General features: G+C 37.8%; 1 protein-coding gene across 3 annotated transcripts in view; it reads right to left on the bottom strand.

Annotated features, from left to right (window-relative positions):
• The window catches only part of LOC127950945 (divergent protein kinase domain 2A), a 34,720-nt gene extending 15,378 nt beyond the window's left edge, over window positions 1-19,342 (bottom strand). Inside the window, exons 1-3 of one of the 3 annotated variants that reach the window (XM_052548390.1) lie at window positions 19,053-19,342; window positions 15,634-15,720; window positions 12,030-12,910 (exon numbers count right to left, since the gene is read on the bottom strand). In XM_052548390.1, the coding sequence (XP_052404350.1) occupies window positions 12,030-12,683 (654 nt within the window). In that variant the 5' untranslated portion in view covers window positions 12,684-12,910; window positions 15,634-15,720; window positions 19,053-19,342. Of the gene's footprint in view, window positions 1-12,029; window positions 12,911-15,633; window positions 15,721-16,016; window positions 16,260-19,052 lie in introns of those variants that run through there. The other 2 variants (XM_052548391.1, XM_052548388.1) reach the window with 2 other exon arrangements.
• Window positions 19,343-23,677: the final 4,335 nt, after the last annotated feature.

Genomic DNA, 23,677 nt, shown 5'->3' with positions numbered 1-23,677 from the left:
ATAAATCTGTTTTATATGCTTTGTTGATTTGAAAAGGGCTATTCTAGATTTTTTTTCAGGCTTCTTGCTTTTAGTGTAGGCTGGGTACAAAACATTCACACTGCATCTGAGTGACACGACATTTGGAGAATGGCAAATAGTTGGAAAATTACCATTAATTATTTTCAATTTTTTTTTTCTTAAGCTTCTTTCCGGCTGTCTGGCAATGTACCTTCAGCACTCTTCTACACTTTGTCTGCCAGAACACACAAAATTGACAAAAGAAATGCAACAGGGAGATAGATATATTTATAAATAAATAAAATGCATATATCCTGGTAACCTTGATAATTATACAGCTTAACTAAAACTACATTTAGTTTTTAGGATTTATTGCATACTGAATCCAATTATTAGGCGCTAACAGAGTAACTGCTCGGTCTGTGACAAATGAGTTCATTACAGAAGGGAACATTGTGTCTCTAGAAGTTTTTTTTTTTCACCTCTGAGAACATGTCAGCATGAAGTTTCATTCTCTGAAAGTGTCAAATGTCTGTGGAAGGCAACGTCCTGTGTGAGAGTGAAGATTTGTTCCTGGAAAAAAAGCTTCACTGTGCAGAAAGTGGTTGTCCCTACGTTTTGTTGTTGAACTTTGTAAATAATAGATGACCACTAAAAAAAAAAAAAAAGGAAGCCATTATAGTGAAACTTTACAGGGAAAACTGCACGTTTGCTCAACATTTTTTATTTTAATATTATATATTTTTTTATAATTAAATGTGCTAAATTTACATTCTATAGTAATTTCTAGCATTTTGCAAATCAAATATATGACATTTTTCAACTCCAATATACATTCCATTTAAAAAATAAATAATGTCTAAAGGGCGCTTTATCTTTAAGGAAGCTTAACAGCCTCATTTTGTCAGAGAAACATGCACAGCCAGCTCATGACTATTTTGCAGAAACCATGTAGTTGTGCTTCAAACCCTGTTTTACTTGTACTAAACATTCCGTGCTTACATTTTGTGTGACACTGTCAAACATCACACTGTCAATACCATGTCCTGTTCCGCTATCAAATTTCCATGGATTTGCATCATTACCAAACGTCAAGGAAAACTAAATCCATATACAGTTATGCACCATAATAAACTTAAACGAAACCAGCTTTTGACATAAAACCGTTCCAAGAAATTCAGTGAAATAAAACAGCACCCCACACTACAAACCTGTTGAGCTGCAGTTGGCCGCTTAACACGGTTCAGAAGCAAGCTTTTTCTTCCTCTTTTTTTTTTTCAACTTGAAGTGCTGTTCTTGCTATAATTGAAACTCTGACTAACACTTAACTCTACTTCCTTACCCACAGAGCTCTGCCTTTGGTCAAGGACTCTGGAAGATGACAATGCACATAACCTTCAAAAGTGTTTTAAATAAATTCTATGCAATGCAATGGTGAAGTGCATCTCTTTACCAAGAGAGGTCAAAGAGATCCTCAATTCACAAACATGCTATTACAGCACGTGCATCAACAAACACTGCTGTAAACCGCTTAAAATGACCAATATGAAAAAGCTGCAAACACATTCAAGAGCAAATTAAATCAGATGTGACTAAGTCAACTATTGTCAGGTCAAGTCTCAGGGAGTCTCGGCTTTCAGAAGCAATACAATCAGACTCATTTTATCACAGTGTTGTCAGATCGGTAATGCATGCAATTGGTGACAAGCAATGCGTGCAAGAGTGAGCAGATAGAACCGTCTCATGGAGATTAGTTATTTGTTTTTCCGAGCCAGTGGAAATTCAAGCCCGTTAAGAATAGAAACGTGTTTGCACTCGACCCTTTCATAAATGACAACAATGGCCAAACGCCTGCGTGACGCACAAAATAGGTGGTTGGAGGCAGGTGAAAGGTTTGTTTTAATGAAAGCACCATCAACACCACATAATGACAGACGGCCAGGTGCTAGTCATGAATATCTTACAAATACCCTTAAAATCTAAACTGCTAACCAGTTAGGTTTGTGCATTAAAAATATCAAATGAAATGGTCGACCATCTGGTTATGTCAAGGTACCAATTCAGTATCGATACTAATGGTCGATGCAAAACATCCATCCAATCCTAGTTAGTGTAATGGCAGCGTAATGAGATCTGGTCATGAAACCCAAAGCCTGGTTCCAACCTTGATAGGGTCAATTCCAGAGACTGAGAGCTTGTGGGATTGCCAAGAGACCTGGTAGCTTCAGAAATACTGTACTTGTAATATTTGCACTGAAGTTTCTTTAAACACATCTGCTTGACAACTAATAAAGAATGGCAACTTCCATTTGGGTGGCGGAGCTCCCAAGTCTACAGTTTGCTCACACTCTCCGCAATTATAGAGTCTGTCAAACTGCTGCTGAAGTGTGAGGAGGGAATATCAACTCTGCACAGATGGCTGGGCTCTAAGTGACAAACTGTAAAAGGAATACAGCAGTGCTATTTTGAAAATATGGGAATGTTGGAGCCGTAAAACAGCTTACTTATGCTCATGTGGGTAATGGTGGTTTAAAACCAGCCTGCAATTTTTTTTAGGATTCCATTCCCGAACTCTACTAAACAAGACAATCATTATGCATATTAATGCAAGACTAGTGTGATAAAACCACTAACTTTGTAATTGCAAAACTCTAACTTTTCACCCACAGGAACTATGATGGTAATGTATGATCATCTGCCTAGCACTGAAAAGAATATGTCGACAACTTTATAGCTCAAGCAGCACATTTACAGAAGAATATAGCCCTTTAACATTTATTTATTTATTATTTATTGAAGGCAGCATATTTTTGCTTTTAAATCCTCCGCAATGTCTTGCCCCATGGACTTCATTACGAAACACGATTCACACTAGGATGGACAAAAAGCAAAATCACACCGATACGATCCATGATGCAACATGCCTGTCAGCTGCAGTTACAAAGGAAGGGAGCTGTCAGCAAAATCAACCTAATCTGAAGTTATAATTAAGACTGGGTTTTTAAAAAAGACGTGATTGTGTGGGATTAATTCATGTTTAATGTAGGGCTGTGTATTGCCAAGAATCTGGCGATACGATGCATATCACGATACATGAGTTCCGATACGATATATTGCGATACTGTCAGCAAGGTGATATATTGGGATATTTCTTATTTTAGGAATATGATATATTTTTAAGCAAGCTGTCTTTTAAGAACCCAATTAAATTCAAGTTTGTTTGTACAGCGCTTTTTACAATACAAATCTTTGCAAAGCAATTTTACAGAAAATTCAGTGGAGACTGTCAGTTTGTGTACATATGGCAGAAATGTACGAAAAAATCTATAAAATGCGTAATCAAACAGACGATGAACAGTTTTTAAAGCAATTATATTATACGATGTATTCAAAACTTATAGCAAAATTTGGTAGGTCTGCATGTTGTAAGAACACACCACCATATGCAAACCTTAGCAATAAGTAAATAAAAATTATTAAGTGGGATCTGCACAGTTGGATCTGCATGTGCAATAATCAGTCCCTGTAACATTAAATGTTATTGAACCAATATTGGTGCAATTTTGGACGTTACCACAAAAGCCCCAATGATGGCACACTTCAGCTTTAAACACTGAACCAGGAACAGGAACAATTCTTTCATCCTCCACTACTAGCAGTGTTATTAATGCTAACATTAGTGGTGTGCTCTAATGCTAGTATTTCCTTTTACTCTCACTGTCGTTCAGAGATGAAGACTGCCATCTAGCGGTCATATTATAGTTAATGTATTTTTGATCAAATAAATACAGCCTTGGTGAACATAAGGTTTATTTATTTATTTGTATATATTTTACGTATTGAAATGTGTTGCTCTTCTTCATATTCTACTGAGACTTCCCTTAATGGGACAGCTGCGCACCCAATGGTACTGCGCATATGTCGAGCTCATCCATCAACACTCATTTGCAGTTAAGTATACTTTTGAAAGCTGTGCACGAGATGGAAAGGAACACTGAATGTGAAGTGTAGCCCGGGTCTTAAGTTCTGGGGGCAGCTCCTTAAAGGGTTAGTTCACCCAAAACTGACTCACCCTCATGTCGTTCCAGACCCGTAAGACCTCACCTTCGGAACACAGTTTAAGATATTTTAGATTTAGACTTAAAACACTGCAGTGACGCTGCTGATATGTTATCTTCATTATTGGGTGCACCATAAAAAATGTCAGCAGTATCGTGAACGCGCTCACAACAGACCCGGAAGAGAAGACAATGCTGAATAAAGTCGTAATTTTTGTTATTTTTGGACCAAAATGTATTTTCGATGCTTCAACAAATTCTAACTGACCCTCTAATGTCACATGGACTGCTTTGATGATGGACATGGACAGTAGACCGTTCACACAGTTTCAATGGAGGGACTGAGAGCTCTCGGACTAAATCTAAAATATCTTAAACTGTGTTCCGAATTTGAACAGAGGTCTTATGGGTTTGGAACGACATGAAGGTGATTCATTAATGACAATTAAAATTTTTGGGTGAACTAACCCTCTAATTTCAGCCATCCTACACACACACACGTGACTGACCGATCACTCGCACCAACAGGAGGAGGGGGCTGTGTTAAGTAAAAATATATTTCTAATATAGGCCTATTTATTCGTTTTATTCGTTTTACAAATGTTAGTATTTTTAATCACATACACAGATCCTTTGAAATTTAATTAAATTCTAACTTAAAATAATCTTGTTGTTTAACGGTTAATAATCGGTTAACAAGCGTCATTTGTTGGTTAGGAAAAATAACCAAAATGAACATCCCTAGTTGTCATTTACTCAACCTCAAGTTTTTCCAAACCTGTGTGAGTTTCTTTCTTTTGTTGAACAAAAACAACCAGAAACTGTTTGGTTACCGACATTCTTCAAAATATCTTCTTTGTGTTTAACGGAAGAAAAAAGGCATACAGGTTTGGAACCATATTACCTTCTGTCTCTCTTCTGCCAAACTTACGATGTCTGCAAATAATAAAACAGACATTTTTTGTACTATTTAAAATATAAAACAGTCATTGTAACTTTTTATGGCCTTACATTTTATATCAGACAATATATTTAAAAAACCTGAGGGAATCTGTATTAAAACTCACAGCGGGAATCGCTTCAAACACTTTAAAAAAAAAAAAAAAAAAAAAAAAAAAAAAAAAAAAAAAAAAAAAAAAAAAAAAAAGAGTACTACAGGCGCTATCTGGACAATTTTCTTCAACAGGAGGAGAGTTCACCAGTTTACAAGCACTAAATAATAGGCATGTCCTTGATAACAACCTTGCTGTGCTCAGTCTTGTTTTTGAAAGCCTTACATACAAACAGCAGTTGACTCCTGTCAGCTCTGGGACTGTTTAGAAAGGTGCCTGGGGCATGGCAACCTCATAATAACCTCATTGTCAGGTGAAGGGAGAGGAGGCACACACTGGGCTGTGTGCAAGATTAATGCTGTGATGGACGTGACCCTCAGGGCTCTGCCTGTGCTATTCTCAGCCTCGCTGAGCAGATGGGCCTCCGTTCTCAATGGAAGGAAGGAGGCACGAGTAATGCAAGCACAAAGTCAAGTGCAGCAGCATTTTTTTTTCCAGAGGACACATATTTCACAACATTCTGACACAATACCAGGCTAAGGTGAACAAATTGTGTTTCTGACCTTTACGGCTATAAATAGCAGTAAAAATGCCAGTGGGCAAAACAAAAACAAAACAACATCTACAGGAAGGGACATCTGAATTCTTATTACACGCTGATTTTGTAATCCCCTCAACTTTCTTGCTTGTTTCTGGTTCCATAGGCTGTTTTTTTTTCTTTTTTTTTTTTTTCACTCCCATCAATTCCTAACATAACAAATTAGTCCATTCTTGTTTTACCCAAACCTAAAAATACACAGACCACAAAAACCTAAACTTGAGTGACTCCAGATCCATCCTGCCGGGCAAACGGAAAACAAACATAAGTCAGAATCTAAATTCAGCTTTCCAACATACAGAAATCCTTAGATCCGCTACACAAGACCGTAGTGTCTCCTTTACAGTCAAAAAAATGCCTTTGCAAGCAGAATACAGATGAAGAAAGCTAATAAAACATGTCTAAAATAGATTGTTGGTTTAGAAACCCATCTACCAAGTTGCCTTCCGTCTTTGAATGCCGATTATTAGATGTATCCATTGTTGCCTACGATATCCTACAATCCTCTGTGTGTGGTTCAACCATTGTTGGAATCTAGTAAATTTAATATAGTAAATATATTAAGGGTTCAGATGCAAAAGCCACTAAGTGCTATTTAAAATTAGCTTCTAAACCTTTTTATCAGGTTTCTATGTGTAGATTCAATAATTACACTTTAATGGCAATGAGCAAGTTCCTTTAAAATATAAATTCAGATGTTTACACAAAAACAATGTACATAGCAACAATTTCATAATTGTTCATCATTTTCAAACACTTGCACTTTGGAAACCAGCTTTTAAAATGTTGCGTTTTCTGGCCCCCAAAATGCTGTAATTTCAATGAACTACCAAAATATATAAAAACTCTTGTCATGTCATTTAGTAATTTATCACATTGAATCTTCCATTCTGTTAAGCTCTATTAATCACAACTAGGGATTTAACGATTCACTCAACTCATGATTCGAGTCACGATTTTGAGTTCAAGATTCGATTTTCTCACAATTTTTTTTTTTTTTACAAAATGAGTTTGAAAACATTATAATGTAAATGTAAAGGTGTCCTTTTAGCTATTGCTGCAAATTTCTTTGTGAAACTGAAATAACAAAACTAAATTTTTGAAATTTTAAAATCAAAACATCTGAACGAAATATCAGACGAGCTGAATGAGACACAGGTTCACTATTAGATTGCACTATAGATTGCACTTATGAACCGCAATGAAACAGCGTTTCCTTGGTTACCGCTGCGCTTATGAGCACTACTTTAATACGAATCGTTCAGAGCAGGCCCGGCGTCAGGACACCAGACTGGTGGGGGTGGGGGCGCTTTTATATTTATTAGGGAGAATACATTAAATAGTCAAAATACATTATTTTTGTAACACTTCACAATAATTGACTAACATTTAAATACACTTTAACACATTAACTAATGGAACAGTATTGTAAAGTGTTACAATTAGGCTTTTTGTTATTAAAGCATATACATTCACAAAACACTGTTAAAGGGACAGATCACCCAGAAATGAAAATTTGATGTTTATCTGCTTACCCCCAGGTCATCCGAGATGCAGGGGATTTTGTTTCTTCAGTAGAACGCAAACTGAGTTTTTAAGTCAAACCGTTGTGGTCTATCAGTCTTATAATGGATGTGAATGGGAATCACAGCTAAAACATACAATAATAATAAAAACACAAACAAAACCAAATTAAATCCTGCGGTTCGTGACGATACACTGATGTGTAAAGACACAAAACAGTCAGTCTGTGCAAGAAACTGAACCGTATTTATGATGTTTCTTTTACATTTGATTCATGTCTGAACTGTTAGAACTCTCCTGAGCGTGTCCTCCTGTGCACGTCTCACTTCTCAGCAGCAGGCGTGTGAGGTGTTGTAGTCTTCTTCTTGCTTTATGGTGGATCGCAGACTCAAGTGCATTACCGCCATCTATTTGTCAAATGGAACATTGACACCATCTACAATCTCAATTAGAAATGTCAATGGTTCCGTGAATCAGATGTACAAAACTATATAAATACTATTCAGTTTCTTGCACAGATCAATCATTTTGTGTCTTACACATCAGTGGCTACGTTTAAAGGCACCCAAATAATCCATTTGTAATCAGACTGTCGGCTCAATTGGACTGAAAAACGTTCATATAAACACCTTAAATCGATCCGATTGAGCTCGTTCCGAATGAAATTCTTAATTGGATTGAAGGGGGTGGTTCACTCCTCTTCTAATATGATTGAGCGTGCATGTAAACACTCGGACTGAACCACGAAACTGAAAGGACTGCGCATGTGCAATGACGCACATTACGTAATAATGTAATGTATGACACACAGAACAAGTGGCTCTTCCTTTTGAATAAAGAGTTGTATAAAAGCGTGTCCTGTCAGTATAAAACTCTCCTTTCACTCGGCAACTGTGAAGTGAGCAGGGCAACCTTGTTAGACTTGCCATCCACAGGCTACCCGCTTTTTTTTTGTTTTTTTTTGATAAATTTGAACAACACTGCGGTTTATATATTTATCCTTAAACGGGTAAATATTAAAACAAATAATGAAACCCGTTTAGGAGAGTGGTTATTATGTGCAAACCGTGAGAAACTCCAAAATATCTATGTCACTTTCACTATTTGAGCAGTGTGCACGTCAAAAAATCTAATTCCGATTTGTAGCTTGTGACATATAAACCCGCACATCAACCCGATCACTTTATTTAGCGTTCATTTAAACACTACAATCAGATTCGATCGAAATGAATTCAGTCCGATTGAACAAAAAATATGCATGTAAACGTACCCAGTGTATCATCACGAGACGCATGGTTTAATTTGGTTTAGTTAATGTGTTTTTTTTTTTGTTTGTTTTTTTTATGTTTTAGCCGTGATTCCCATCCACTTATATTATGAGTGATAGACTGCTTAAAAATCTTTGGTTTGTGTTCTACTGAAGAAATAAAGTCACCTACATCTTGGATGCCCTGGGGGTAAGCAGATAAACATAAAACTTCCATTTTGGGGTGAACTATCCCTTTAAATTAAACAGAAAAGCAAGCAGAGGTTCATGATTTGGGATGGAAGCAAATACAAATAATTTATAACCGTTTCCTTAACCTAATTCCTGCATTTGGACCAAGTAATTAAACAGACATTTAAGATATAAAACAGTCATTATAACTTTTTATGGCCTTGCATTTTATATAAGACATTATATTTTTAAAAACCTGAGGGAACCTAGATTAAAACTCACCGCGGGAATCACTTCAAACACTTTTTTAGGAGTACTACAGGTGCTATCTGGACAGGCTCCGTGGCAGAATCACATCACTTTGTGCTTCTGAAATTATATTTTTCTATATAGTGTAGTAGTTAGCTATCTTTGTTGTACATGGCCACTTGTCAAGCATGAAAAACACAATTTTTATTTGATTCTGAATATATTATTGTTACATCCCTAATATAGCACCATTATGGTGATTTGGAAGCACCTTAATAAACACTGAATGACAGCAAGGAAGCTGCCTCAGGTTTCCAACAAAGTAAAAAAAAAAATGGGAAAGCAGATTTTTCCTGCCTTATGAAACTGCAAAAGGTTGCTACAACTTCTGCTAAACTTGAAAAAACTGGCTTTTCTTAGCTTCAGGAAGTGGGATGAATCATTTAGAGCATTCTGAGGAGACAAGCATCTGTTAGCTTTAACATGTTTTCAGCAGGAGAAGGAACAGCAAGCGCTGGTGAAGATCACACTTAATCGCATCTATGGATTAGGAGCCAATTCATTAGCGGCATCCACAGCAAACTAATGACATTTCATTATTTTGACCGAAGCGCTGCAGAGGTTGCAGGGCAAAAGGGGGCAAAACTGTATGCTGCTAATCAAATCGAGCGTCTCGCTCTCCAGAGAGAGATCAGATTGCCTTTATCACCTAGAATGCTTGAGGTGTGGCAAATGGAGTGAATGATGGGAGGTGAGAACGGATATTGGCTGCTCACACAGAGATGTCCTTTTGTTTGCCCAGGCCTTCGACAAGCTGGGTCAATCGCAAAAGAAATTGGAATAGATTAGCTGGGTCTAAAAATCAATGCCGGACCGAGGGGTGCAAAAAAGAGAGCTGTCAAGGACTCTCATAGCTGTGAATGAAAAGCTCAGGAAAAAATACACTGGAAATAGGAGTGTGTGGTATAAATGGTCTATGATAATATCGCAATTAACGTTTTTACAACCCAGGTTAAAAAAAAAGTACACATCCATAATGTACTTAAAGTGCTCTATTTTTGCACACTAATTGTGTACTTAATATACTTAAAATGATTCTTTAGTACTTCTTAAAATAAGCTTCAGATCGACTAAGTGTACTCAACTGTGCCATTTTGGGACACCATGAATATGAACTAAAATGCACTTTAAACATACTATCTTTGTATTTAAAAATATATTTTGTGCACTCGAGTGTACTAGTGTATGAGAGATGGGTTCAAGGGTACTAAATACATTTTTAAATACAGAGCTAGTTTGTTAAAAGTGCATTTTAGTTCATGTTCATGGTGTCCCAAGAAAGCAGAGTTGAGTACATTTAGATGATCTTAGGTTTATCTGAAAATGCACTAAAGATTCATTTTTAGTATATTAAAGTACAAAATTAGTGAGTGAAAATTGAGCACTTTAAGTACATTATGGAAGTGCACCTTTTTCACCTGGAAACAGCTGACATTTCTGAGTATGTCACGGTTTTTGACATAGAACTTTTGTCCAATTTTATGAATTCAAATGTTTTGCCACGATTTTTTTTTTTTTTAAATCGAGGAATCACAATTTTGAATATCACCAAACATTAGAATTAGACACTTCAACAATATGCCGGTGCTAACAGTAAAGAGAAAAGAACAATCCAACCGCATGGTGGCGCACATGATTTAACGCTCACATGTGATGCTCTCATATCCCATAGGTGTCATTCACACAGAACAAGCTTTTGTGTTGGAAAATACGCGACATGGGCAGTGAAATAGGAAAAAACCATGCAAGAAGATGGGTGAGAACTTTTACATTGACAGGTTCAGTCCCGGATCGAGCTCTGTGTCAACAAAAGCCAGAACTAATGCCGTTGTGTAGTGATGACGCACTTTATCGTGCGACTCTTTTACCAGGTGTTTTGAAGGAAGAACAACGTTCGCGATGAAAAAATATGTGCAAACTGTAATGAAGCAGAGATCAGGTAGTCCCTCACGATCCACGCTGACGCTGAGATCATTCGCAAGTTTAAAGGAATGTTAACGTGCCTAGCATTTTCGACTCGTACATTATACATCACATCCTGATGTCACGAGTCATTACGAGACATTTATGGGTTGTGTGTGAACACACGCACATATTCCAGGAAATCACTGGCTGTGTGAAAGGGGTAAAATCTAGCATTTAGCGATCCGGGAACAACTGCCAGGACACAATACCCATTTATTTTCTGGAATTACAGTGTGAAAGGGGCTTATGTCTGATATTTCATGTTTGCATAATGTTGACAGGATGAAAGCTGTTGTTTTTACAGAAAATGTATAGTTTATAATAGTCTATTGGTGTTATTCCTTCTGTCAATTTTTTGAGGCCCAACCTGTTATAAGTGGGGAGGGTTAGTGTAGACTATAAGTCAACAAGGAAGGTTATTTGCGCAATGTAAATAGACACTCCATTTTAGAAACAGCATTGTGAATTAGACTGATATATAATGTCTCACTGAAACATCAAGGATTCAGAAAAATATGCTGGATATCAAAATTTGGATTTCATTCGACCATTAGACCCTGCATTAAATCCTTTGCCTCATTCAATTCTAAAAGCACTTAGGAAGACATAGTGCTGTGTAGGCCCCATTTGTGTCCAAGCATAGGACCATTTCTGTTGGGGCTTGTTTATGTTTAAAATTGGACTGCTGTGAATTAACCACCACACAATATTTTACACCCTTAAGTGGAAAATGTTTATCGAAGTGAAAACAAGTTTTGGACAAAACTTTCGGAACAATACGCCACCTCTGTGTTTTTAAACTTCGCTTATGGAATAACAAGTGCTTTATGATTTATGTCTGAAGGAACTTTTCATGACAAGCACGCTGTTGCCCAAAGCAGAGAAATCTCTAAGTGACCACCAACAGACACAAAGTATCTATTATTTACATAGCCTTGTGCAGAACTTTCAAATATGCAGAGACGCACCGTTAATCCCTTTAACTTCCAAGCGGGCATCAGACACAGTGCTTCAGCATCAAAAGAAAGGTTCAGCAACCAGAACTGCATTTAAATTAGACATTTTATCGGCTAGTGTGTGGATACCTGCAGCACAAGCGGCTCAGGGTTGAACGCCAGCGTCATCAGCAGCTGCATTCGTTCCGTGTCCTTAAGGTTCTTCAGCAGGAAGCTTCCAGAGTCCTTGGTCTCCGCGTACCTCCTGACCACGCGGTCTAGAAGCCTCTGCGAGGGGCAGTGCACCAGATCTGACCAGCCTTCCACCACCTCCGGGGTCAACAGCCTTACGTCCCCGTTAAGCCGTGCGAACTCGGTTTTGTACATACCCTGAATGAGATCACAGCGAGGCCTTCCAGTGGCCCGTTTGCAGATCTTCTGATCGATCTCTGCCAGCTCTTGGTTGGAGCCCAGGCGTTTGAGCACGACCCTGCGTGTTCCTTCCCTGGGTTCTCCGTATTGAGCGAAATAAACGTTCTTCACGTTGAAAAAGTCTAGGAAGCGCAGGCGACCCCACATCTCGAAGGTCACCTGGCTGTTCATGAACTTGCGGCACCAGCTCGTGCCAAAGCAGGCCGGACACTTGTTGAGGCCGATGAATCGCCGGTCGGTGAGCTCGTTCCTCTGGAAAGAGGCGAAGAGATTGTGAGTGTTCATCAGCAGGATCACAAAAAGAGCTACGATGAAGAGGAACTTGCCGCAGCGGTAGACGCGGCCAAATTTGAGCGACAGTATCCGCAGCATGCTGATTGGCAGCAGCGCGCTGAGAGTGAGTGCAGTTAATCTTTGTCAGTGTGGCTGTTCCATCATTGCTATGTGTAATATCATCATCCCCATCACGTTCACGTTAGTTAGAGCGTTTGGCTGGTAAGCTCATCAGTTTCAAGAGCCCCTCTCAGCATGTTTTACAGAAGGGATTTATGGTTTTACGCCGTGTTGACATTCAGCTGCCATATGAGAAATCCCTCTACCTGAAACAGATAAATGAAATCAGATTAATAAAACCGTACAATGCAGTTAGAAGTTTAATAATGACATTATCAGAGCTCTCTGCATAGTTCACCCAAAACATTCTAATCCTGCCATAAGTCGCATCCTCCCCCAAACATGACTTTCATTCTTCTTTGTGAAACATCTGTAGAACATTTGCAACCAAACAGTTCTGGTCACCATTGATTTTCATTAACATTGACTTTCTTCCATGTTCCACGGAAGAAAAATAAATACAGGCTTTGGAACGACATGAGAGCGGGTAAATGATTTCATTTTTCAGCGAACTATCCCTTTAAGAGAACAGATTGTTAAACAAAAGAAGGTTTAATGAGGAAAACAGACGAACGATCAATCTTCATGTTAGTATTATGTCGGCTTGTGCGCTAACATAATAGTCAAACCCCAGCCTTGTGGGGACGGCAACAGGAAGTGGGAGATGTTCAAATATTTAAATGTCAAAGCTTACTCTATAGCACTGTTTAACGTGACCTATTAATGCTTCAAATGCAGTGATGTATATTTCGTAGCATTTAACTTCAGCAGACAGCTTAGACAAAGAGAGAATTGCAGAGTGGTTAGATTACATTCAAATGTGTTTACAATTAGCAAGAGTTGAGAAGAGGCTCTAAATATCCATTGATATAAAGCAGAGGCTGTTGCGAATAATTTTTCCAGAAGCTCCTTTAGGATCGTGGTTTTGTTCGTCATCTTTAACCTCATAAAAGATACAGCACAAACCAATAAATTGCAGGGAGTGCACTTAGCGTCACCAACCTTTTTAAAATTCAGCTAAATAAATATATAAAAGGAACCCAATCACACCTGTATGATCTTTTAATATATGTTCAAACTAAGGAGTAACAATGTGAAATCCTACAGCATTATACTATGCATAATTACATCAAATAACAAACATGACACTTAAAAAAAAAAAAAAAAAAAAAAAAACATAACTCTGTTACAATCGCAAAACTAAGGAGCTCAGTTTGAAAACGCTTGCTTTCAATAAGATAAAAATACTGAAATGTTTAGCTCACAGAGAATAGCACACAGTCAATTTACAGATAATCCAGGCATGATCGGGCTAGTCAAATGTGTCCGAGTCAAACTAGATATGACTCAGAGATTACATCACCAACTTGAACTCAAAAGACTGTTTCAAACAAGGCTGCATGCATACTTTGAATATAGTATTTGACTAAATACTGGGTAGCGAAGGATAAAGCTGTTTTAAAAACCCTTTGTACACAAAGTCTTTCATACTTAATAAATGTTTTTGTATGTGTTAACACAGTGTTTGGCACATTGTACTAGTAGCCTCAATATATCAGTGTGGTTCACACTGCAGCTTCCGGTAAAGAGGAACCCAATTAGACATGAAGAGACCAGCATCTAATGCACTCAACCACAGCTTGTTTTGTTATTATGTGTCATTTAGGTCTGGTTTATCTGAAATGGCTGATAACACAATAAAGGGGAAAAGCAGGGAGGGTCCAAAAACCATGTCAGGTTTGCAGGTAAATTTAAGACCCTTTTTATGACGAAGTTAAGAAAATTCAAGGAATAATTTGAAAGGAACAGTCATTTGTTTTAGACAAGCCATCTCCATTACTAAAAATCATCTTAGAGGCTTGAAAATAGCATTTCAAAACCACTACATGAAAATATCTTCTTGTACTTTTTGCATCTTAAGTAGTGCATGTCTTAAGAATATTTAGTTATTTGTATAGAAAAAAAAAATACTGAGGAAGACAATTATTTTTTATTTGTTTGCAAAGCATGCAACATTTGATTCCATGATTTAATGAATGTAAGACTTTCTGATGCAAGACTTAGAGATAGTGATGGTGCATCGACTTCAATTTTCCCATAAAGTTAATGGCAACTGTCAACTGTTCGGTCACCAACTTTCTTCAAAATATGTTCATTTGTATCCAGCAAAAGAAAGAAACTCATACAACTGGAACAACTTGAGGCTAAGTAAATGATGACAATTAAAATTTTTGGATGAACTGTCCCTTAAATTTGTGGAAGGGTTAATTAAGACTTTAAGACCCACAGAAACCCTGTAGAAAACACCTAAAATGTAGAGGGAAAAAAATGCATAGCTTTCTTTTTTCTTTTTACACATTTAATAAATGTATATAGGCATATAAATACTGATTGTTGCATTTCATTTTATGATTATTTTGACATAACTGGACATCCCACATTAAAACCACAATGCTCATGGCAGCTTTGCTAAATAATGACTGAACTCTGCATGTGTGACCCAATACAAAAACCAAAGAGGTATGTCTGACACATACATTGATTTGCATGCTGCAAAAGAAAAAAAAGAAAGATTTTGAAAAAGCAATAGTAGTGGAAATCAAAACACTTTCACAACTATGCAGCCAAATTATTAGCGTGAAAACATGTACGCTTATATTTTTCATGGTGTTCTTTGAGTCGGCTGTGAGTAAAGCTGTACTCATTTTCTGCCTCTCCTTCAGCACTTTACGAGCAGGGGAAAAGGTCCAATAAAAACCACACCTCATCATGGAGAAAGAGCTCAGATAACTAAACCGACTGCTCACCGGACACGTTTTCCACACAGAAAAAGAAACAAAGCTCTCGCAGCTCACAAATTTAAAGACTTTGTGTAGAGTGTAAAACTTCTTCTGAAAGGATAAGGCACACGAACGAGGGGTAAACAGACCTGGAAAACATCTGGCAGATGGTGACGGCTTTCGAGATGATTCATCAACACCACTTTCAAAGCGAACAACAAACCTGGGCTCCAACACTGCGAAACAAATCCAGTTTCTAGTTAAAACATTCAACATTTACCCTCGCAAATTAATTTAAACAATGATGTTTGAGAATTCCAATGAGTCCGGTCATGCTATGCAAACTTTTCTCCTCTCTCTCATCATATTTTGACAAATTTCCATCTGCAGGACTCCAAAAAGTCATACGAAAAGACAAAAACCAACACTTTTTATACTTAATAATGCTTCAAAAGTATCGCTTCAGTATCAAACACACTTGAGTGCTAAAATAAGTCAACACTAATTCAGAATGTAAAAGGGTACAACAAACCTTGATCTGAAGACATAAGCAGGTGTAAATTAAACGTTACTGTCCTCAAAAGAGCAGCTCTCTTCTCTATAAATGCTTAAATGATGCGTGATGGGCCATTCATTGTGTTGCATGCTGCTTTAAGTCGCACTTCTCTGTGGTACGGAGAATGAAAAACCACAGCTGTCACAGTTATTGACTGTTAAAATCAATAACGTTTGATCACACAACGTGGCCATGCAGTTATGCTGCGAGTACAACAGTCACTAAACCAACCAGTTAAAGAGCTATAAATTAACCATGCTGTGCGTGTGAGAAGTGACACAGAACAGGAACCAACCGTGAATGTGAGGGGGGAAGATGTCAGCTTGCACTTTACACTCTTATGATTGATGGCTGTGCTGTGTGAAAGCAAGTGGGTGACCTACATGAACCACCCTTAAAGGGCCAGTTCACCAAAATTGTTTTTAAAAATAAATATATAAAGCTCTGTCATTATTTAAAAAAACATCATGTCAGTCCAAACTCAATTTCTGTCTAAGGAGCCATTTACACGACAACATTTTCAGCCAAAAACGGGAAACTTTTCATGCATTTTGCCTGTTCGTTTTACTCAACAATGGCGTTTTGGGGACTGAAAACGCATATTTTTGTAAATACTTTTCAAAGTGCAAATTTTTGAAAATGCCACTGTTATCATTTCCGTGTAAACACTCAAAACATGAATCTTTGAAAACGGTGATGTCATGCGCATGCATAGTACGTGTTAGGTATGTAGACATGTGCAGTATGTGTAGAGCACAAACAAACATACACAACAATGGCAATGGTGTTGCTGCTCAAGAGTGTGCTAACGCTTTTTCAGCAAAGTGTGGATTTACCAGGGGGGCAGGGTTTCATATTTTATTGAAACATCCCTGGGCGCTGCCATTGGTTATTAAAGTCTCTATTTGTCCATTCATTATTTCTAAAGAAACACGAAAATTTATAAAAGGCCCCATTACCTTGTATCTTATGTCGTGGCCCCGTAGAAGCAGTTTTTGTAAAAACAGGCTAATGATTGCATCATAACCTGCGACACTGTCGCACATTAGAGAAATTACCATATGGACAGGAGGAGAAGCTCGCAGGCAATCTTTTACTGTCTATGAGGCAATCGAGGGGAACGTGGAGGCATGAAGTCAAGGGGGAAGCCCATAGAGAGTCCATAAAGCAACGGGACAAAATTACTCTACAACATCTGCAAGATTCGGTGGGTGATTCAGATTTCTCTTGGCACAGCTATTAGAAGACTTACAGTTGTCAGACAGGTTGCTCACGTGACATCTATGTCATCAATCTCAGTTTGAGTCTGCGCAGTACGCTCAAGCTGCAGGAAGTGCGTGCTTCTAATTGACTTCACTTGTCTCCGTTGAATCCAATGGGGTCGCTGTGTCCATTTCTTTTACTGTCTATGGGATTTACTTCAATATTACAAGCAACAGCGGAGACACATCATATGTGTCATATAATCGTCACTTCCCTACAGGTACTGTTTACTAACAAGGTGTCAGTGCCAACTACTGGCCTGGCATACATAATGCAGCGTTTTTGGCCACTTTCGAGGATGTGTGTAAATGTGAATCGTTTTGAAAACGTTGCCGTGCATACGTGAGCATTTTTAAAACAGAAGGGGAACACTTTTTTCCATTTTTGACTACACTGTTGTCTTGTAAACGCAAGCCTAACACAGAAAAGTTGTGATGGATATTAATATTGCTCACCTCCATACAATGGGGCTATCAAACCAAAAAGGACAAAACAACACAGTAAAAGTATAATGAAAGTAGTCAATTCGTATCATGCAACATATTCCTAGTCTTCTAAAGGAATAGCATAGATTTGGGTGGGGGGGGGGTAAACTAAAATTAAATATTAGCACGATGCTGTCAACTTATGGAAGATACTGTAACGTTACCATTTACTATAAATCAATGAAAGACATAAACATATTATTTTTTGTTCCAGAGATGAAAGAGTCATTCAGGGTAAAAAAAAAAAAAAAAAGTAGTTTTTTTGTTTTTAGGTGAGCTATCTCTTTAACACCACTATTCCCTAAAATACAGAAAAAGAAATTGGGCTTCTCGTCTGGTGTGTCAGCCACTTCCTTACTGACTCTGGTAATATTAGAAATTGCTGATAGGCTTCCGGTCCTTGTCAGACCGCTCTGAGAAACTTGACTTGAGCTTTGTTTGAAAACTGCGCTTCAGCCCCAGAGTATTGTAGTGCTGCGTAGCTCAGTTTTTAACTCCTATGACATACCTTATTATTATTACGACTAAATATTACAAAGATAATCACTTGAGACTTCTGAATATAACAAAAGAACATAACTGGTTTAATATCTCATTACAAGTGAATTATAGTCACAAAACACATGTAAAACCTTTATGGGTTTTGCTTTAAACACCAAAAAAAAAAAAAAAAAAACGTATTGCCGGCTTGACCGCGCTGAAGCCAAAAATCATCTCGCCACGTCAATCAGAAAACCGCACTCTTCGTTTGTTTAATCGCGTCAAGTCTGTGAAGACGCCTCGTATCGCGGACAAGAGAGCATAACAACAGGTAAACAATAGGGACGAGACAAAGTTATGTAATGCACCCAGGAACTTTGTTTGTTAGCGAAATAGTTATATAAACGACAAACGTGTGTAACCATGAAATATAAGTTACTATAAGGTACACAATCCCAAAACATGTTAACGAAATGTGTTGTTTCTCTAAAAATTTTCACCGCTGGTGGTCTATACGAATAACACGATAGATATATCTGAATGTTCAATGTAATATTAATAATAAGAATAATAAAAATAAACATGCTTTAGCAACGTGTGATCCATTATCTCCGGTCCAAAATAGCAAACTTTCTCGATTCATTCGCTTTAAGTTACCAGAGAACATCAATCAACTGAAGTTACTTTCGGCGTCTCGATTGGAAGTTCATGAGTTCATTGTAGAAATCACTGCAAATATGAAAATAATCACATTAATTGATGACATGCAAATCCCACAACCTACCAAATAAAAATGAGTGAAATTCCCGGTTTAATTCCAGTCGCTCGAGGAAGCTTCCGTTGTCTATTTACCAACTCCTGTCTCTTGCTACACGCCGCGCGCATCGACGCTTTCCCACGTTGTCCATATGCTGCGTTCACACTGCTATTGTTTTTTTTTTTTCTTTATTTCTATATAATTTGCAGGGGGTTGTCTTCTCAATCTCGAGACAAGTTCAGTCTGCGAGCGTTGAAGCAGCTGCACAAAAGATCCGACTTCGCGGATCGGGTTTCGTATTTACGACCCTTCTGGTCAGTTTACGTTAGTGGTTCCTAGGTGATCGTGTTGTAACTCCTCCCCCGATCTCTCGAGCGCTGCAGCTCTCACGTCCTCATGTAGGAGTAAAGAAGTGCCTCCTCAGGTGAAGAGCAGCCTATCCAACAGGACCGTGACCTGTATACATGCTGAAGACATCTTAGAAGAAAACCCTGTTTCGTGGTGGAGAGCTGCTACATTTAAACACTTTGACAGATTGTAGGTGAATGAAAATTAGTGAATATTATTTGAGTTGAACGCCCACAATACTCAATAAAGAGATACAGTTCCACGTAAGCGAAATTGCAATTGATGAGAGTGAAGAGATTGAAAGCCACTTTTGTCTATCGCTGTTTTTCCCACGCAATTATTTTGAGTTCCTGTGAGGACGTGAACATTCATTTCCATGTATTTATGCACAGGAAATCAAACAATAACGCACACACATTTTTGGATTTTATACGGTTTAGTATTATTATCTTTCACAGTTTATGACTTGACTTTGAATGAATATGCAGATAGCTTTATTTTGGCTACGGGTAAACTTATATAAAATGATTTATTGGAAGTATAACGCTGATTACATTAGCAAACATACTTTTGGATTTTAGACAGTTTAGTAGCCTATTATTATTTCTCACGATATATGACTAGACAATGAATGAACCTAAAATGCAAATATAGTTTTTAAAAATTGTCTCGGTTTAAACATATATCAGATGATTTAATGAAAGCACGATGATTAACAAAAAATCATTAAAATAGATCGATGGATGGATGGATGGATGGATGGATGGATGGATAGATAGATAGATAGATAGATAGATAGATAGATAGATAGATAGATAGATAGATAGATAGATAGATAGATAGATAGATAGATAGATAGATAGATAGATAGACCAGTTTCAAAGGAGATAAGCTAGAACCAAACCAATGAATCTCTCCTCATTACAGAATAAAGAGCTCTTGAGCAGATATCAGTACTCTCGTGACATCTAGTGGATTTTGACTGTATTTTACACTGGCTCTAAAATTATTTGGACTCGTAAGGCACACATAACAATTGTAGCAAATGTCTAGCTGCATTAGTTAAAACATCAGACTCTTAAGTACTAATTGCCGTCTGAAAATAAATGGTGCTGGGGTTTTTTGTTGTTGTTTTTTCTTCAGTATTAGATTTTTTTTTTTTTTTTATTTTTTTTTTGTTTATGTGCTGTCTTTCTTTAAAACAATGGCACCTTGTTTGAAATCATATATAAAGGAATATATATATATATATTAAATCTGTAGCTGTTAAAGCCATGTCATCATTGATTATATATTAAAAAAAACACTTGTAAAATAGATGTAAAATATTAATAATGTAAAAATACTAATGAAAGTATAAATATATTGAAAAAGTTATTTTTAACACTATTAATGTTTTGTATAGCAATTTCAAAGCATGGTTCTTTAAATAATCTTATTAGAAAATCTTTCTATTTTTATTATTTTTTTAATTGTATTTTTATAAAGAGTCTATCTCTTAATTGCATACAATTTTAAAAGACTATTTTTTTGTTTTTGTTTTTTGACATTTATATTGAATTGTTATTTTCTTTCAATTCGTTTTTTGGTACATCATATATCATAATAATAAGTTGTTTTCAGTTCTTTCTGTATATTTGTGATTATTACTTTGCCTGAATGTTAAAGATTGAAACATAAAAAAAAAAAAAAAAATGCAGCCAATATGGTGACCCTGCATCCAAATCCTAAACCCTTTCACAAAATATATCTCTGAGTATGAGTGAGTTCTCCCGAGGCCATCTGGTGAATCTCTGTGGCCACGACCCAATCAGAGTCATTAACCTGATGTTCCAGATGAGCAGAGACAAGAATGATAAGAATATCATCCCATTATTGAGTCCATTAAGAGAGCCAGAGGATGGAGAAGATCCATGCCGTCTGATTTCATTCACCACCAGCGCACAGAGATAATTAGTCGACAGAAGAGACCAACCATACACACACACACACACACACTCACAGAGCTTCGGCTCATTATCCTGGATGACTTTGACCGTTAAGTAGCTGCTCCCTTGTGTTTTATTTGTTGACCATATGCCATTACATCAAAATTGATCTTTGCCTTAAAGGTTACTTAAAGCCAAAACCAAAGCCATTAAGCAAACGGCTATATATATATACTGTATATATAGTGCATATTATTGGCACCCTTGGTAAATATGAGCAAAGTAAATCTCCATAGTTTTTCCTTTTGATCTTTCGTTAAAAAAATCACAAAATTCTAACCTGTGATTGAAGTAAAACAATTGAAAGTGGGTAGGGAATCTCATTGTGAAATAAATGCTTTCTTTAGTTTATATTGGGCACAATTATTGGCACCCAATTATTGCAATATCCTTTTCCCAAGATAACAGCTCTGAGTTTTCTTCTGTAATGCGTGAAGAGTTTGGAGAACACCTGATAATCGATCAGAGACCATTCCTTCATCCAGATCCTTCAGATTCAGCGCTCCAGGTTGATGATTCTTCTCTTCAGTTCACCTCACTCATTTGTCTATAGACATTGGCTTAGTTGTCCTTTTGTTATTTATTTATATATATATTTATTTAGTTTGCTTATTTTCTCATCATTTTGTATTTTCTTTTTCTTTTCTTTTGAAGAGTTTGGAAAGAGGGATGGTTGAGATTGTGGTTTGGTCATTGTTTTGGCCTTTGTCAGTAGGTGAGGTTTTGCCAATCTTTTCATTCTATTATCTTTATTGTAATAAACTCCCACAAACTAAGCATGTGTGTAAGAATAGTTTCTGTATTTCCCTTAGACGGGCCATAACAATGATTGTCCTGGTGGAAGATCCAAACATTGTAAGATTTCTAACAGAGGCAGTCAGGTTTAGATATCTGATAGAATCCATGATTCTAAGATGTCCAAGATCTCTGGCAGAAAAACAGGCCCACAACATTATAGATCCAGCAGTATATTTAAATATAGACATGGGGTACTTTTTATCACTGTTTGTACTAAACCCATCTGGTGGGTTTGCTGCCAAAAAGCTCTTTTTTAAGTTTCATCTGATCATAGAAGCCAGTGCCATTTTGTTGTGTCTGACAACTGAATATGCTGGAGTTTGTTTTTGGATGAGCGAGGATTTTATTTATTTATTTTTTCTTGTAACCCTTACAAACAACACGTGATGATGTAGGGGCCGTTTTATTTTTATTTTTTTTTAGGCTTTCTGACCCCAAGGTTAACCTAATCTCTGCATTTCTCCAGCTGTGATCATTGGAGAGTCTTAGGCCACTCACACTCTCCTCCTCACTGTGCATTAGGACGATATAGACACGCGTCCTCTTCAAGGCAGATTTCTTAATCATTGCTCTGATGGTGGAAATGGGGATTTCAATGCTTTAGCTCTTTTCTTACAGCCACTTTCTATTTTGTGAAGCTCAACGGTCTTGTTCTGCACATCATAACTATTTTCTTTGGTTTTACTCCTTGTGATGATGATTAAGGGGTATTTGGCCTTGTGTTCTTCATATTTATAGTCCTGTGGAACACAAAGTCATGGCTGGACAATTTAATGCTCCTAGTCACCCTGGTTTAAAAAAAAAAAGATGACTGTGTGTATATATATATATATATTGTGACATGCGTCCCGAGCGCTCGTCAGCGTCGCCCTGGCAACACACGGGAATCACCGGCACGAGCTCATCACGGGCTGAGCGGCCGCACCTGCAGCTCATCAAGAGGAGCCGTCTTAAGCAGAGGAGGAAGACAGAGTGGTGAGGAATGTCTCCCAACAAGGACGCTAACCCTTTCCTCCTCTGTTACAGAGAGCAGCGTGTGACCGTCAGCCCCACTAAGGAGAGCACAGCACGGGATCCACCACTCAGGACACAGCGAGCACGAGGGACTTGAAGCGCCACAGGAGAGCACCGCCTTCACCAAGAGCACCACTTTATTTAATAAATCCACCCTTCGGGGACTTTTTCTGTCCATCGGTTGTCGTGTAGTTCCTCACCCTGCCACACTGGTGGAGAATGCGGGCAAGAGTGTGAGCTGGACACCGACAACCGACCCCTGAGGAGACCGTTAAAGCCACCCGTTTGTTTTTTTTTGTTTTCCTTTTTCCCCTGTCATTTGTATCTGCTCTGTTTTCACAGGCGGCCGCTCCTCCCCCGGCATGGAAGAACTGCTCAAACACCTCACCGAGGTGAGCATCCGCCAGCAACAAATAGTGGAGCACATGGCCTCACGTCAAGGAGACGCCGAACGTGAGCTCGCCGCCCTCCGCGCCGCCGCCCACCGCACGCCGCTGCCTGACC

The sequence above is a fragment of the Carassius gibelio genome, chromosome B2 (assembly GCF_023724105.1).
Source record: "Carassius gibelio isolate Cgi1373 ecotype wild population from Czech Republic chromosome B2, carGib1.2-hapl.c, whole genome shotgun sequence".
Taxonomy (NCBI): domain Eukaryota; kingdom Metazoa; phylum Chordata; class Actinopteri; order Cypriniformes; family Cyprinidae; genus Carassius; species Carassius gibelio.
The sequence above is the reverse complement of the archived record's forward strand: the minus strand, read 5'-3'. Positions and strand labels throughout refer to the sequence as shown.